This window comes from Penaeus monodon, chromosome 40 (assembly GCF_015228065.2).
Source record: "Penaeus monodon isolate SGIC_2016 chromosome 40, NSTDA_Pmon_1, whole genome shotgun sequence".
NCBI lineage: Eukaryota > Metazoa > Arthropoda > Malacostraca > Decapoda > Penaeidae > Penaeus > Penaeus monodon.
Window position 1 is genome coordinate 26,571,385 of NC_051425.1, and position 12,500 is coordinate 26,583,884.

The 12,500-nt window shown below is 42.0% G+C and overlaps 1 protein-coding gene and 1 pseudogene across 1 annotated transcript in view; both read left to right on the forward strand.

Moving 5' to 3' along the window:
* LOC119598066 overlaps positions 1 to 2,104 on the forward strand; it is a 14,709-nt pseudogene extending 12,605 nt beyond the window's left edge.
* A 6,209-nt stretch (positions 2,105 to 8,313) lies between these two features.
* The window catches only part of LOC119598067 (Y+L amino acid transporter 2-like), an 11,801-nt gene continuing 7,614 nt past the window's right edge, over positions 8,314 to 12,500 (forward strand). The window contains exons 1-3 of the mRNA XM_037947700.1: positions 8,314 to 8,331; positions 8,668 to 8,932; positions 9,667 to 9,888. Of these exons, the coding sequence (XP_037803628.1) occupies positions 8,314 to 8,331; positions 8,668 to 8,932; positions 9,667 to 9,888 (505 nt within the window). The remainder of the gene's footprint in view (positions 8,332 to 8,667; positions 8,933 to 9,666; positions 9,889 to 12,500) is intronic.

Below are 12,500 nucleotides of genomic sequence, written 5' to 3' on the forward strand. Positions count from 1 at the left end.
CCAGACGCATTTATCTTAATTCAGCTCGCTCTTGAGCGCTTTTTGCCAGGGGTTTCTCATTTCCTGTCTACACATCATAAATTAAAATTCTGTTTGAAAATTCCTACTTATGACTTTCATCTTCATCATTTTTTTCCAAACTGTTAATAAAATTAGTATGTTATGGCCCCGCCTCGATGGCAGGTTTGAACTCATTAGACCATCTTGAATTTAAAGAGATTATTAGCTACAGTTTTTCCCGTCAGTTTTTGTTTTGGCGATGTAATTATCCATATTAATAAGTTAGTTTGTATTTCTTATTTTGTGCGCGCGCTCGTGCGTGCGTGCGTGCGTGCGTGCGTGCGTGCGTGCGTGCGTGCGTGTGTGTGTGTTGTGTGTGTGTGTATGTGTGTGTGTGCGTGTGCGTGTTGCGGGTGCGTGGTGCGTGTGCGTGTTGCATGTGCGTGTGCGTGTGAGAGAGAGAAAAGAGAGAGAGAGAGAGCAAAGAGAGGGAGAGAGGAGAGAGAGAGAGAGGGAAAAAGAAGAGAGAGAGAGAGAGAGAGTAGAGAGAGAGAAGAGAGAGGTGAAGAGAGAGGAGGGAGAGAGAGAAGAGAGAGGAGAGAGAGATTTGATTTGATAACCCATTTTTTTTACAGAACAATGTACATGCCCTGCAAAAAGCCAGGGTAAGATCCCAAAGTATCTATCCAACTGGCTGTGCTTCTATTGTGTAGAGGGCTTGTCCAGTTGGAATACACCCCTTTTTTTCAAAATCTATATCAGGAATTAGTACACCATCCCTGCTGCTCCATGAGGACCAATGGAGGCATCACAGTAGATTGCAAGTGGTAGTTCCGTTTTTGAAGCATTAGTTTTTGGGCCCTGTTAGTTTATCATTGGGGCCGCGGTGGCCGAAGGGTTAGAGCATCGGACTCAAGACTGTCACGACGGGAATCTGAGTTCGAGGGTTCGAGTCACCGGCCGGCGCGTTGTTCCCTTTGGCAAGGGACTTCACCTCGATTGCCTACCTAGCCCTGGGTGGCCAAGCCAGCCAAGTCAGTGCTGGTCCCAAGCCCGGATAAATAGAGAGATGATTACCTAAAAGGTACCACCGGCACTCTCCGTGGAAAGGAACTGGGGACCCTACCACGTACTCACTCCAAGAGCATCACAACATGAAACTACAATTAAGTATCATGCTGTGACCACGGCGGCTCAGACATGAACCTACCGTTAAAAGAAGAAGAAGTTTATCAATATAAACATGCACATGAGTTCTGTGCCAAGGAGCCAGTAAGTACTGTTTCTGGAATGTTGTTCCAAACATTGATGAACATAATAGTAAGAGCAGTTTTAGTTTTTTTCCCTTCTAAGTTGGAATGTATGAGATTGGAGTATCGAGGTCGGTATGCCTAAATTCTATAATTTATCTCGTTTGAGAGAATATTTGGTGATTTGTTTGGGCTGGGTAGAATCTGCAGGAGTCTGATGCCAAGTATGGTGTTAACTTGGATGACACCCCACTGTGAATAGAGGGGAGGTCTATCTCTTTCCTCATGACGAGAACTTCAGCAGCCAGTGGACATCCAAGTATAATTTTCATGGCCTTGTTCTGTAAAACTACAAGGGGTTTTTAGGGCCTTGGTGGAAACATACTAAAACTGGGCTTGCATAGACTATCATGGACCTAACAAGGGAGATATACATCAACCTTTGGACTCTCAGGGAGGCACCTACATATCTGTTACTTATGTATTGCAAGGTTTTAAAACGCTCAAGCAAACGTTCCTTGATGTTTTGAAAAATATCCTTGGTAAAGCGAGAGCTGCGGGACATGAGGTGGGGAGCAGTCACCATATTTATAGTGTCATTCTTGCAATATTTTTGTCCACCTAACCTTGGAATGTAAGGTAGTTTTACGAGATCTCGAAATAACTTAGTTTTGATTGGTTGATTATGAGACTAAGACAAACACACTTTTCGCTGAACCTCTGTAGAATATAATCCCCCTATCAAATACATGAATAAGAATGTCATCAGCATATGATGTGATGCTGTATATTTTTTCCCTTTTATCACATAGCAGAAGCTTTCCCTTAACTCCTATAAGAGTGTTAGTTCATGAAGTATTGTTGTAAGGTAGAGGCTCGTTCGAATGACCCCTTAATCTATGAAGTAGAGATGCTCTGTATTACTTTCCACTTAGTACTGGCTAGAGTACATTTGTTTTCCCTCTCCCTTTTTTGAAAGCCAAAGACAGATGGATGAATCAGGTCTTTGATCTGGTGGAGTAAACAAGTAAGGAGGATTCTTTCACAGGTTTTAGACAGGCAGGACGTCAGAGAAATGGGTCTATATTCATCAGGCCGTCCTGGTTTTGGGATGGGAATGATGGTTGCTTGTTTCCAAGTGGTAGGCAAAATGCCTGCTGTCTAGGTTAAGTTGAAGAGATCAAGAAGAGGATTTTTCCCCTCTACCTGTACCTTTGCAAGAAGTCGGATGATGTTATAGGTGATTCCATCATCCCCAGGTGCAGTGGATTTGCTAGTCTTAATGGCTGCAAGTTTTTCCCTTGTAAATGGTGCATCAGCCTCATCTAAGAGGTGGCACTGATAATCAATTTCGTTTTTATGGCTTGATTTAAGGGAGCATTTGCGTATGGATAATGGGAGACTATCAGTAGAAGAGTCCTCACACCATTTATTGAGGAGAGATGAGGCTACCCTATCTGGATGTGGGTGGGGTGGTATACTGCATGTATTGCCTTTAATCTTGCCTATTTCCTTCCATACCTCACTCATGGGTGTCATTGGAGTCAATTGATTCTGCCCAGGCATAAATCTTTCCTCCCGTTTTTGAGAGAGAGGAGGAGAGAGAGAGAGAAGAGAGAGAGAGAGAAGAGAGAGAGAGAGCACAATTGTATGCTGCGTTTGTAGCTAGTTAACTTTCAGAAAAGACAGGTATAAGGTGAGAAACGGACGGAAACAGAGATAATAGGTGAAAAAGAGAGAGAAAGATAAGAAAAAAGGAACATGCTAATGATGAAAATAATGTAGGTAACGCTATTACTAGGAAAAACCGGTTTATGATGGGGATAAGAAAATATAAATATAACAATTATAGCAAATTGACAATTTTAAGGACTGCCCGTAAAGCACTCTTTGACTCCAACACTCTTACAGAATTGGTCTCTATCTAAATACTGTCCTTAGCGATTTCGTCTGATTCGCATTGTGTCACATTTCAAAATTAATTCTTGACGAGAACTAATATTTACATCTTAATAGACCCTGTGATGATAATCCACTGCGATAATGAAATAACGTAACTATGGCAATGAGTCGACCATATAGCGGTCAATATTACACATTTTAATAGCTTTTACATATTCAAGTGATATCCCCTCTATGTTTGTTGTCATCGCGTCAACTGTGAAAGCGCGCGGGCCATTTGTATTTATCGAAGAGAAAACTATAGTACCATTGAGGAAACGGCTCAGTTGCCGTTTGACAATATATTAAAAATGGTATACAAGTATTCCATATCATTGCTAATGCGAGTTATTTTTCATAAAAGTAAAACTGTAGTATTGTTATCCGCATCTCAGGTAGCCCTAACGATGTGACAAAAAATCGTGTGTTAAAGCATTTTGTGAAAAGTCAGTCAAACTGTGGAATCAAAACGACTTTAATTCTATTTATAAATAAATCTCAGTCTATGACTTTCGTGAATACCGCCCTTGCATCCTGTTTCTCCTAGTAACAAGGTGCGCAGCAAGTGACGGAAGTGGTTGCTGAGCGGTTTGAAAGAAGAAAAAAAAAAGGGGGTTCCCACCAGCAGTTCCGATCGATTCATGATTGCAAATTTTCTCTCAGACTGGTTTTCAATCGCTGTAGATTCGACTGCACATTTTCCTAGATGCCGACAGCTCAGGAGACTGAGGTATATGTGACAGCAGCAAAAGGTATGGTTATGCAGACCTCTCCCTATACAGACAGATGAACGTGAGAGATTGAAGACATGATTCATAATAGCGACGGATACCAGTACATTTACATAAAAAAGTATTACAAGGCGCTGAAACTCAAGACATGACACGAAATCTTTAAAATGCAATAAGGAAATAAACTAGGATCAAAGACTAAAAATTTATAAAAATATAAAAACAGCTGTAGTAAGGGCATAAAAGACCACCATAATTTGACAATCAAATACAAAACTTCTTGTACTTAGGTATTAACAATTGTGAGGATGCAATCGGATATAGAAACAAGGATTTTTTTTTTTTTCAAAAAAATTCTCTCAAGAAATCCAACCATTTCAGTAATCAATGAGATGGGTTGTGAAAACATTTGTGTGGTTTGCACTATCCTAAGCACTTGACAACGCAAATCGACATCAGTCAAATCCCTTTTTTTTTTTTTTTTTTTTTTTTTTTCTAATCAAACGAACATGCGCATAAGGAGATAACTAACACTAGGAACAAATTCAAGAGTACAGAAATTGATCAATGATCAGAAATTAAGCATAAAGACTATCACGTACGCCATTAACACGTGCTCCATTTTTCGTAACCTGGCCAACCTGCGAATAAGCAGTACAGCGAAGTAACGATCGTTTCACCCGGTTCAGATATGCGAGTCCCATGAATATTTTTCAGTGAACGAAAATAGTCTAGATTAACTTCAGTCCCTCATGAAAGACAGTTGGCTGTTGAGTAAGTGATAGATAAATTTGAAAGAAATCTAGGAATGACGCTGCAGTAGTTACTTATTATAATTTTCGCTTTTATTTCGTTCTATTTCCAATTCACGAATGCATTGTAAGATAATATAAGAACGCGTGTTTTGAATTTTAAAGATTATTTTATTCATATTGTTTACGATTGCGTCTCGATCATAAATAAGGGAACAGCAAAGTAAATCCTAATATCCTTGCATGTCTCATTATTCAAAACAGAAATGTATAGAGATAAAAACAAACTAACACGCACCAGGGGTTCTTCATATGCCCTTGCTCCCAATTACGTGTGTGCGTGTGCGTGCGTGCGTGCGTGCGTGTGTGTGTGTGTGTGTGTGTGTGTGTGTGTGTGTGTGTGTGTGTGTGTGTGTGTGTGTGTGTGTGTGTGTGTGCGTGTGTGCGCGCGTGTGTGCGTGTTTGTTGTGTGCGTGTGTGTGTGTGCGCGCGTGTGTGCGTGTTTGTGTGTGTGTGTGCGAGCGTCATTGACTCTACCTACTCTTCCATCATGGGTGAACCATCGTCTCATTTTTAGAAGTACATGTGACCCCTTGACATGATACCTTTTCTCATATCAACAAGAAACATTTGGGCGGGACGATTATGGATATAGATATGCTATACTTCTACATACATATATTTTATATATTATATATATTTTTATTATATTAATATATATAAATTTATATACATAAATATATATATATATATATATATATATATATATATTTATTTATTTTTATACATTACTATGTACATACACACACACGCAACTATGGTTTTATGTATATTTACATATAATATATATATATATATATATATTTTAATATATATATATTGTGTGTTAATATAATATATATCTATATTATATTATATATATATATATATTATATATTCCCATATATATGTATATATAAAATCTTATATATATATATTTTATTAATATATTTATATATTTATATTCTAAAATTTTATATATATATTTTTTATATATTACTAACTTACCTATATATTTGTGTTTAGAAATAGCGGATTACCAAATGTATGTATATTATATTTATCATTGCAAAAGCTTTTTGATATGTTTGTGGTGTTATATGTTTGAGTAATAAGTCGAAATAGTAGTAGTGTGTGTGATGGGTTTACATATAGTGCGTCACGAGAGCCTTACATGGCAGCCTATATTTCGTGATCATCCTCTTTCTTCTTTCACCCGTACGGGCGCATTCTCTTTGCCTGTTTCCTGTATAGTCTTGTATAAAATAGGGTCACCTGCGAGCGCAGACACCAGCCTATAGCATTCTCGCTGCATCTCTGTCGTCAGCTGTGTCTTTCCCTCATCAAGAAAATTTCTCCAAATTACCAGGACGTTTTTGCTATTCCTTCACTTAAGATTCTGTATCTTGCTGGACTCTACCATGTTTGCACCAGGCCAAATTTACATATATAAATACAATACTTACATACATACATATATATGTGTTTTGTATATGTATAAAGTATGCCCCCCCCCTCACTCACCACACACGCACACCACAAAACACACATACACACACACACACACACCACCACACACACACACACACACACACACCACACACACACACACATATATTTTATATATATATAAATTTTATATTATATATATATATATATATATATATATATATATATTTTACCTATACATACATATAATATATATATATATATATATTATTATATATATTATAAAATATATATATATTATATATATACATATTTATCCATTTATGTTTATATACAACTATACAGATGCACCTTTATCTACATGTGATACATGTCTGTATATCTGTATCTATAAGATGTATCTATCTGTGATTTATGTGCGCATCTGTGGATGCATTTGAATATTACCTGCATCTTTGTACCTCGCTGTCTCTACCTACATATATGTATATACTTATTTGTGCATCTATGTATGTACGTATGTATGTAACCATTTACCACTATCTATCTGTTTTTATATGTTTGCATGATTTATTTAAGGTACTTTATTTTATTTAAGGTACATTTTACCTCTTTGTCCAGTTGTATATTAGATTTAAATGAGAGTTTTAATTACGGACTTTTTTTTTTAAGAATTCTCTTGTTCTCTTTCCTTCGTTCGTATTTTCAGTGATTTCTCTCCTCATTTAGATCATTTTTTGCTATTTACTATTGTTGTTGTTGTTTTTTTGTATTCTCTTCTGTATCTGTTCTGTTTTTATGCTACGTCTACTGAGGCTGTCTTGGTAGGGGCAAGGGACATGGAGAGGGGTTGGGGTAGGGCTAGGGGATGAGGGCAAGGCGTAGGGGTATGGGGAGAGGTGGTTATGGTTGGGGTAGGGTAAGGAGTAGGGACTGGGGGAGGTGTAGAATATGGGTAGGAAGTAGGGCAAGGGGTGGGGGTGTGGGGGAAAATGGGGTATGGGTAATGGGTAGGGGCACGTGGTAGAGAGCAGGTGAAGGTGTAAAGTGTATAGTTAGGGGCTAGAAGCAAGGATTAAGGGGCAGAGTAGGGGCAGGAGCTAGGGTAGGGGGGCGGGGGAGTAAGGGCATGGATACAGACAGGAGACAGGGTAGGGGCTGGAGATAGGGGCGGGTACGGTTTAGCTGGGTGGTGGGGGAGGTGGGGGTCAGGGGCAGAAGTGGGCGGAGAGGGATGCGAGGAGCAAGGTCGGCTGGGATGGGGGGTGTTGGGGAGGAAGTGGGTGGGTGGGGGTGGGGGGGGATGAGAGGGGGAAGGAGAGGGTTGAAGCAGAGGCCAGACGACGCTGAGGTAGTAGTGTCTGGTTGTTCTCTGGTGGAGTCGGTGGTGAGTCTGGGCGCGTGGTCGGTGTCGATCCAGAAGTGATGGAGTTCCGGGTACCTCTACGACATATTAATTCGTCATGCCGATTTAGTCGTAATATATATACGAATCATAAGAAAAAAAATTAAATACGGCGATGAAACAAATCCATCAGGGACTCAGACCTTCCTCAACTTTAATAAAAACCGTGATTTTGTTGTTGCTGTTCCATAAAGACTGCCACGATAATTACGAATCTGTTGTTTTAACTAAAGCCATTTTAACTAAAACCCACATGGACAATGGCCTTGGAATCACGTGCTGGACCCCTGCACATGGCACGTATGACCTTCAGCTTAATGTAGTGTGGCGTCTCGGCATAGTAGTTTTAGAGAATCACGCTTGGGTTACTTTAAATAGCTTCTTTAGTAAAGAATGCCAGTGGTATAAGAGATATCTACATGCATATTTGGGCAATGCGTCACAGAGACTGTTGCAAAAAGGACTTAGGGAAGTGGAAGTCAGATTCAAGAAGGACTGACAAATATGGAATTGATTATATTAGGAGTGCATTGACATTCCTCAAGTACGACTACTGCAAAACTTGTCTTTGAGAGTTTTTCTTCTTCTTCTTCTTCTTTTTCTTCTTCTTCTTTCTCTTTTTTAATGTCTAGCTAGCGCTGCGTAAGTTTATTTACAACCTGTGAGTATAAGCAACTTCATCTTATGTAAAACACCCAACTTGTCCCTTTTTTTTAAGAGCAACGGTTGATTTACAGATATAAAAAATGGTGATAGCCAAGGACGTATAATAAAAACGCAACAGTCAGATAATTGCATTGACGTCGGAACAAGGAAAGCGGACGGACACCTCGAGCCTTTCCCTTCCCTTCTTCAGCAGCCCTTCCGTTCTCTTCTGCGTCGAGACAAGGAAGTCAGTCGTACGAACCTTTCCCTCCTTCGCTTTCCTCTCTCCGATCCCTTCCCTTCCCTTTTCCCCGACCCCTTCCCTTCTCCCCGACCCTTTCCTTCCCTTCCCTCCGCTTCCCATCTCTTCCGGCGCGAGAATCCTCATTCGGCGACCACCCAAAAGCCCTTCGCCATGACGCCCACCCGGAACCGCGTGCACCCGACGGCGCCAGCGGACCACGGGGCCCCTGCTGGACACCTGCGAGGACGAGATCGAGACCCGCAGCGTGGAGGTGTCCAACGAGAGTCTCAAGCTGAGGAAGGAGCTAGGACTAATCGACGGCGTGGGCATCATCGTGGGCATCATCATCGGCTCCGGGATCTTCGTGTCTCCGCAGGGCGTGATAAGGTTCAGCGGGAGTGTGGGCATGTCCCTGGTGGTGTGGGGCGTCTCGGGGGTGCTGTCCATGGTGGGCGCCCTGTGCTACGCCGAGTTAGGTGAGTCCGGACGAGGGGAAGAACGAGCGGATTATTTCTCTTTTATCTATAATTGTGGCAGTTAATTTCTGTTAATTATAAGAAGGTACAATATATTTATTTTCATGTTCATAAGACCACAAAAGGTATATATCCCCCACATGGCTATATGCTTCGAAAATCCTTGTTTACGTCTTGGAACATATCCTTCATAAACAGTAATCTATCTACAACCCACAACAATACACATCTCACGAGAAATAATCAGTAATATTCAATCAATAAGCCCACAACATGCACTTTACACCTCATAAAAATTACCAAGCTATGACACACTTCATATGCTGCCAAAACCTCATAAGAAGTAATCAATAACCTCGATCTCTAAACTATATTCCCAAACCTCGAAAACACACTCCTAACCTTTTAAGAAAACGAAACCCACACCTTCTCAGAACCCTGATTCTCTTCCTCCTCCACCACCTCCTCCTCTCCTTTTCCTTCTACACCTCTTCCTTCTTCTATACTTCTACCCCCTCCTCGTCCACCACAAACACCACCTCTTTCCCTGTAAACACCTCCTCCTTCTCATCCACCTAAACCACCACAACCCCCACCCACCTCCTTATCCACCACCACCACTTCTGATACCTCTTTCACAACCACCACCACCTCCACTTCCTCCACCACCACAACCCCCCCCCACCTCTTTCTTTCCCCTCCCCCTCACCCACCTCCTCCTCCTCCTCCTGCAGGCACAATGATCCCCAAGAGCGGCGGTGACTACGCCTATATCCACGAGGCCTTCGGTTCCCTCCCCGCCTTCCTGTTCATGTGGATGGCGCTGCTGATCATCCTACCGACGAGCAACACCGTCATGGCCCTCACCTTCGCCAAGTACATCATCAAACCGGCCTTCCTCCTGTGCGATGGAATCCCCGACATCCCCGTCAGGTTGATCGCGGCCGTGATCGTGTGTGAGTACTGGGGGTGAGGTAGGAGGGGTGGGGATGGGGTGGGGATGGGGTAGGGATTGGGAGGCAGTTTGACGTGTATGTTTGTGTTAACTGTGTGTGTGTTTCTATATAAGTAATTGTTTATATATCTGTCTGTCTGTCTGTCTATGTTATGTCTGACTACCTTTTTATCTATTTGTCTGTCTGTCCCCCCTCTTGCTTTCCCCTCTTGCTTTCTCTCTCGCTCTTTCCTCTCTCTCTCTCTTCCGTCTCTCTTCTCTGCTCTCTCTCTCCTCTCTCATCCTCTCTCTCTCTCCATCTTCTCTCTCTCCTCTCTCTCTCTCTCTCTCTCTCTCTCTTCTCTTCTTCTCCTTCTCTGTATGTGTGTGTATGGTGTGTGTGTGTGTGTGTGTGTGTGTGTGTGTGGTGCATGTGTTTGTGTGTAAGTGTGTGTGTGTGTGTGTGAGTCAATCCTCTTTTGTCTGTCTGTCTGTCTGTCTTTTTCTCTCTCTCTCTCTCTCTCTCTCTCTCTCGTCTCTCTCGCTCTCTCCCCCTCTCTCTTTCCCTTTTCTCATCTCTCTATCTCTCTCCTCCTCTCTCTCTCTCTCCTCGTCTCTCTCTCCTCTCTTCCCCTCCCTTTTCTCTCTCCTCTCTCTCTCGCTCTCGCTCCTCTCTCTCTCTCTCTCTCTCTCCTCTCTCTCTCTTCTCTCCTCCCCCTCTCTCTCTCTCTCTTCTCTCTCTTCTCTCTCTCTCTCTGCGTGGTGGTGTGTAAAATAAATATGTGTGTGTGTGTGTGTGCGTGCGTGTGTGTTGTGTGTTGTGTGTGTGTGTGTGTGTGTGTGTGTGTGTGTGTGTGTGTGTGTGTGTGTGTGTGTGAAATACATTGTGTGTGTGTTTTAGAATAAAATGTGTGCGTGTGTGTGTATGTGTGTGTATGTGTGTGTATGTGTGTGTGGGTGTGTGTGTTGTGTGTGTGTGTGCCTTGTTTGTGTTTAAGTGTGAGTGTGTGTTGTGTGCGTCTCTCTTCTCTTTCTCTCTCTCCCGTCACATCTCCTCTCTCTCTCCTCTCTCCTTCCCCTCTCTCTCTCCCCTCTCTCCTCTCTCTCTCTCTCTCTCTCTCTCTTCTCTCCTCTCTCTCTCTCTCTCCTCTCCTTCTCTTCTCCTCTCTTCTCTCTCCTCTCTCTCTCTCTCTTCTCTTCTCTTCTCTCTTCTTCCTCTCTACTCTTCTTTGCTTTTTATTAATTTTCAACCTAGTTCTCAATGTCCGTCGAACAAACGGAGACCCAACCGCCGACATGATAACGGTGCCACGGTTATGCTAAAACTGTCGACTGACAGAGCAATAGGTGTGTTTACAGTACGTTTTATGCAGGGAATTTTTGTGTGTCTAGAGAGAGTTCTCCGTCTCCTTGCTGCGCCACTCCCCGAAGAAACTCCTTTTCTGGTGCATATGTTTGTAAAAAAAGTAAGTGAAATGAAAGGAGAGAAACGAACCGAAGAATAAAGTAGGTGGAATTCGAGCCAGTGAGTAGACACACGCACACGCACACGCGCCGCGCACACACACACCACACACACACACACACACACACACACACACACACACCACACACACACAACACACACACACACACACACACACCACACACACACACACACACACACGTATCATTCGTATGTGTCTGTTTGAGTGTGTGCGGCAAAATCTACGCCACTTAAGACAATATCGATTAAATTGGTATTTCGCGCGATGTTTCCGCTAGTCCTATTATTTGAAAAAAAAAAAAAAACAATCGCGGGAGAAATAAAATGAAGACGAAATAGATAACCCTTTTACACGAATTTCTGTTCTGATTCATTTTACATTTATAGCTATAAAATAAATAATCACCAGCAAATCTATTACATATTTAGTCTCGTAACCATCGAGAAAAGACCGTAATAAACAACAACAAATGGCCTCGATCTTCACAATAATTGATCCCTAATGTACTCTCTCTTAGGTCAGTAGGTCAGAGTATCACTCTAAAAAAAAAAAAGAAAAAAAAATGCAATGGCATGTTGTGTTGACTCTCCTTTGCATTAGCGAGTGCAACATATCAACACGGGCCGGGACACGCGTACTTCTGGGAGGCGTGATCCTGGCGCTGAAGGAGAGACGCGCACATAAGCTCACGCTTTTATACCTTCACGTGGTTTTGCCTGCACGTGCTTGCATGCAGATATCTTATAATTTTTTTCTTTCGCTTATTCTGTCTTTTTGTTTCTGTCGGTCGGGCTCTCTCTCTCTCTCTCTCTCTGCCTTTGTCTACGTCTTTGTGTTTGTATATATGTTTGTCTGTCTGTCTGCCTTTCTTTCTTTTTTGTCTGTCTGTCTGTCTCTTCTGTCATACATGCCCTCTTCTCTTTCACATTCCTGAGCGTATGTAAGTGGGTGCAAGTGCCACCATTACGGATAAAGTGAGCACCGATTCTCTCTTTATTTTCACTGATCCCTTTGCTGGCCAGAGTTTGCTCATCGCCGAGTTTGATTTATTCCTTTGGGGCCAAGAGCTCTCTCGCCTGGAATGTTTTCTCTGCAAGTTTCTCTTTCCATGCCACGTGTTTCTTAGAAATTTTATTGTTTTCCTTTT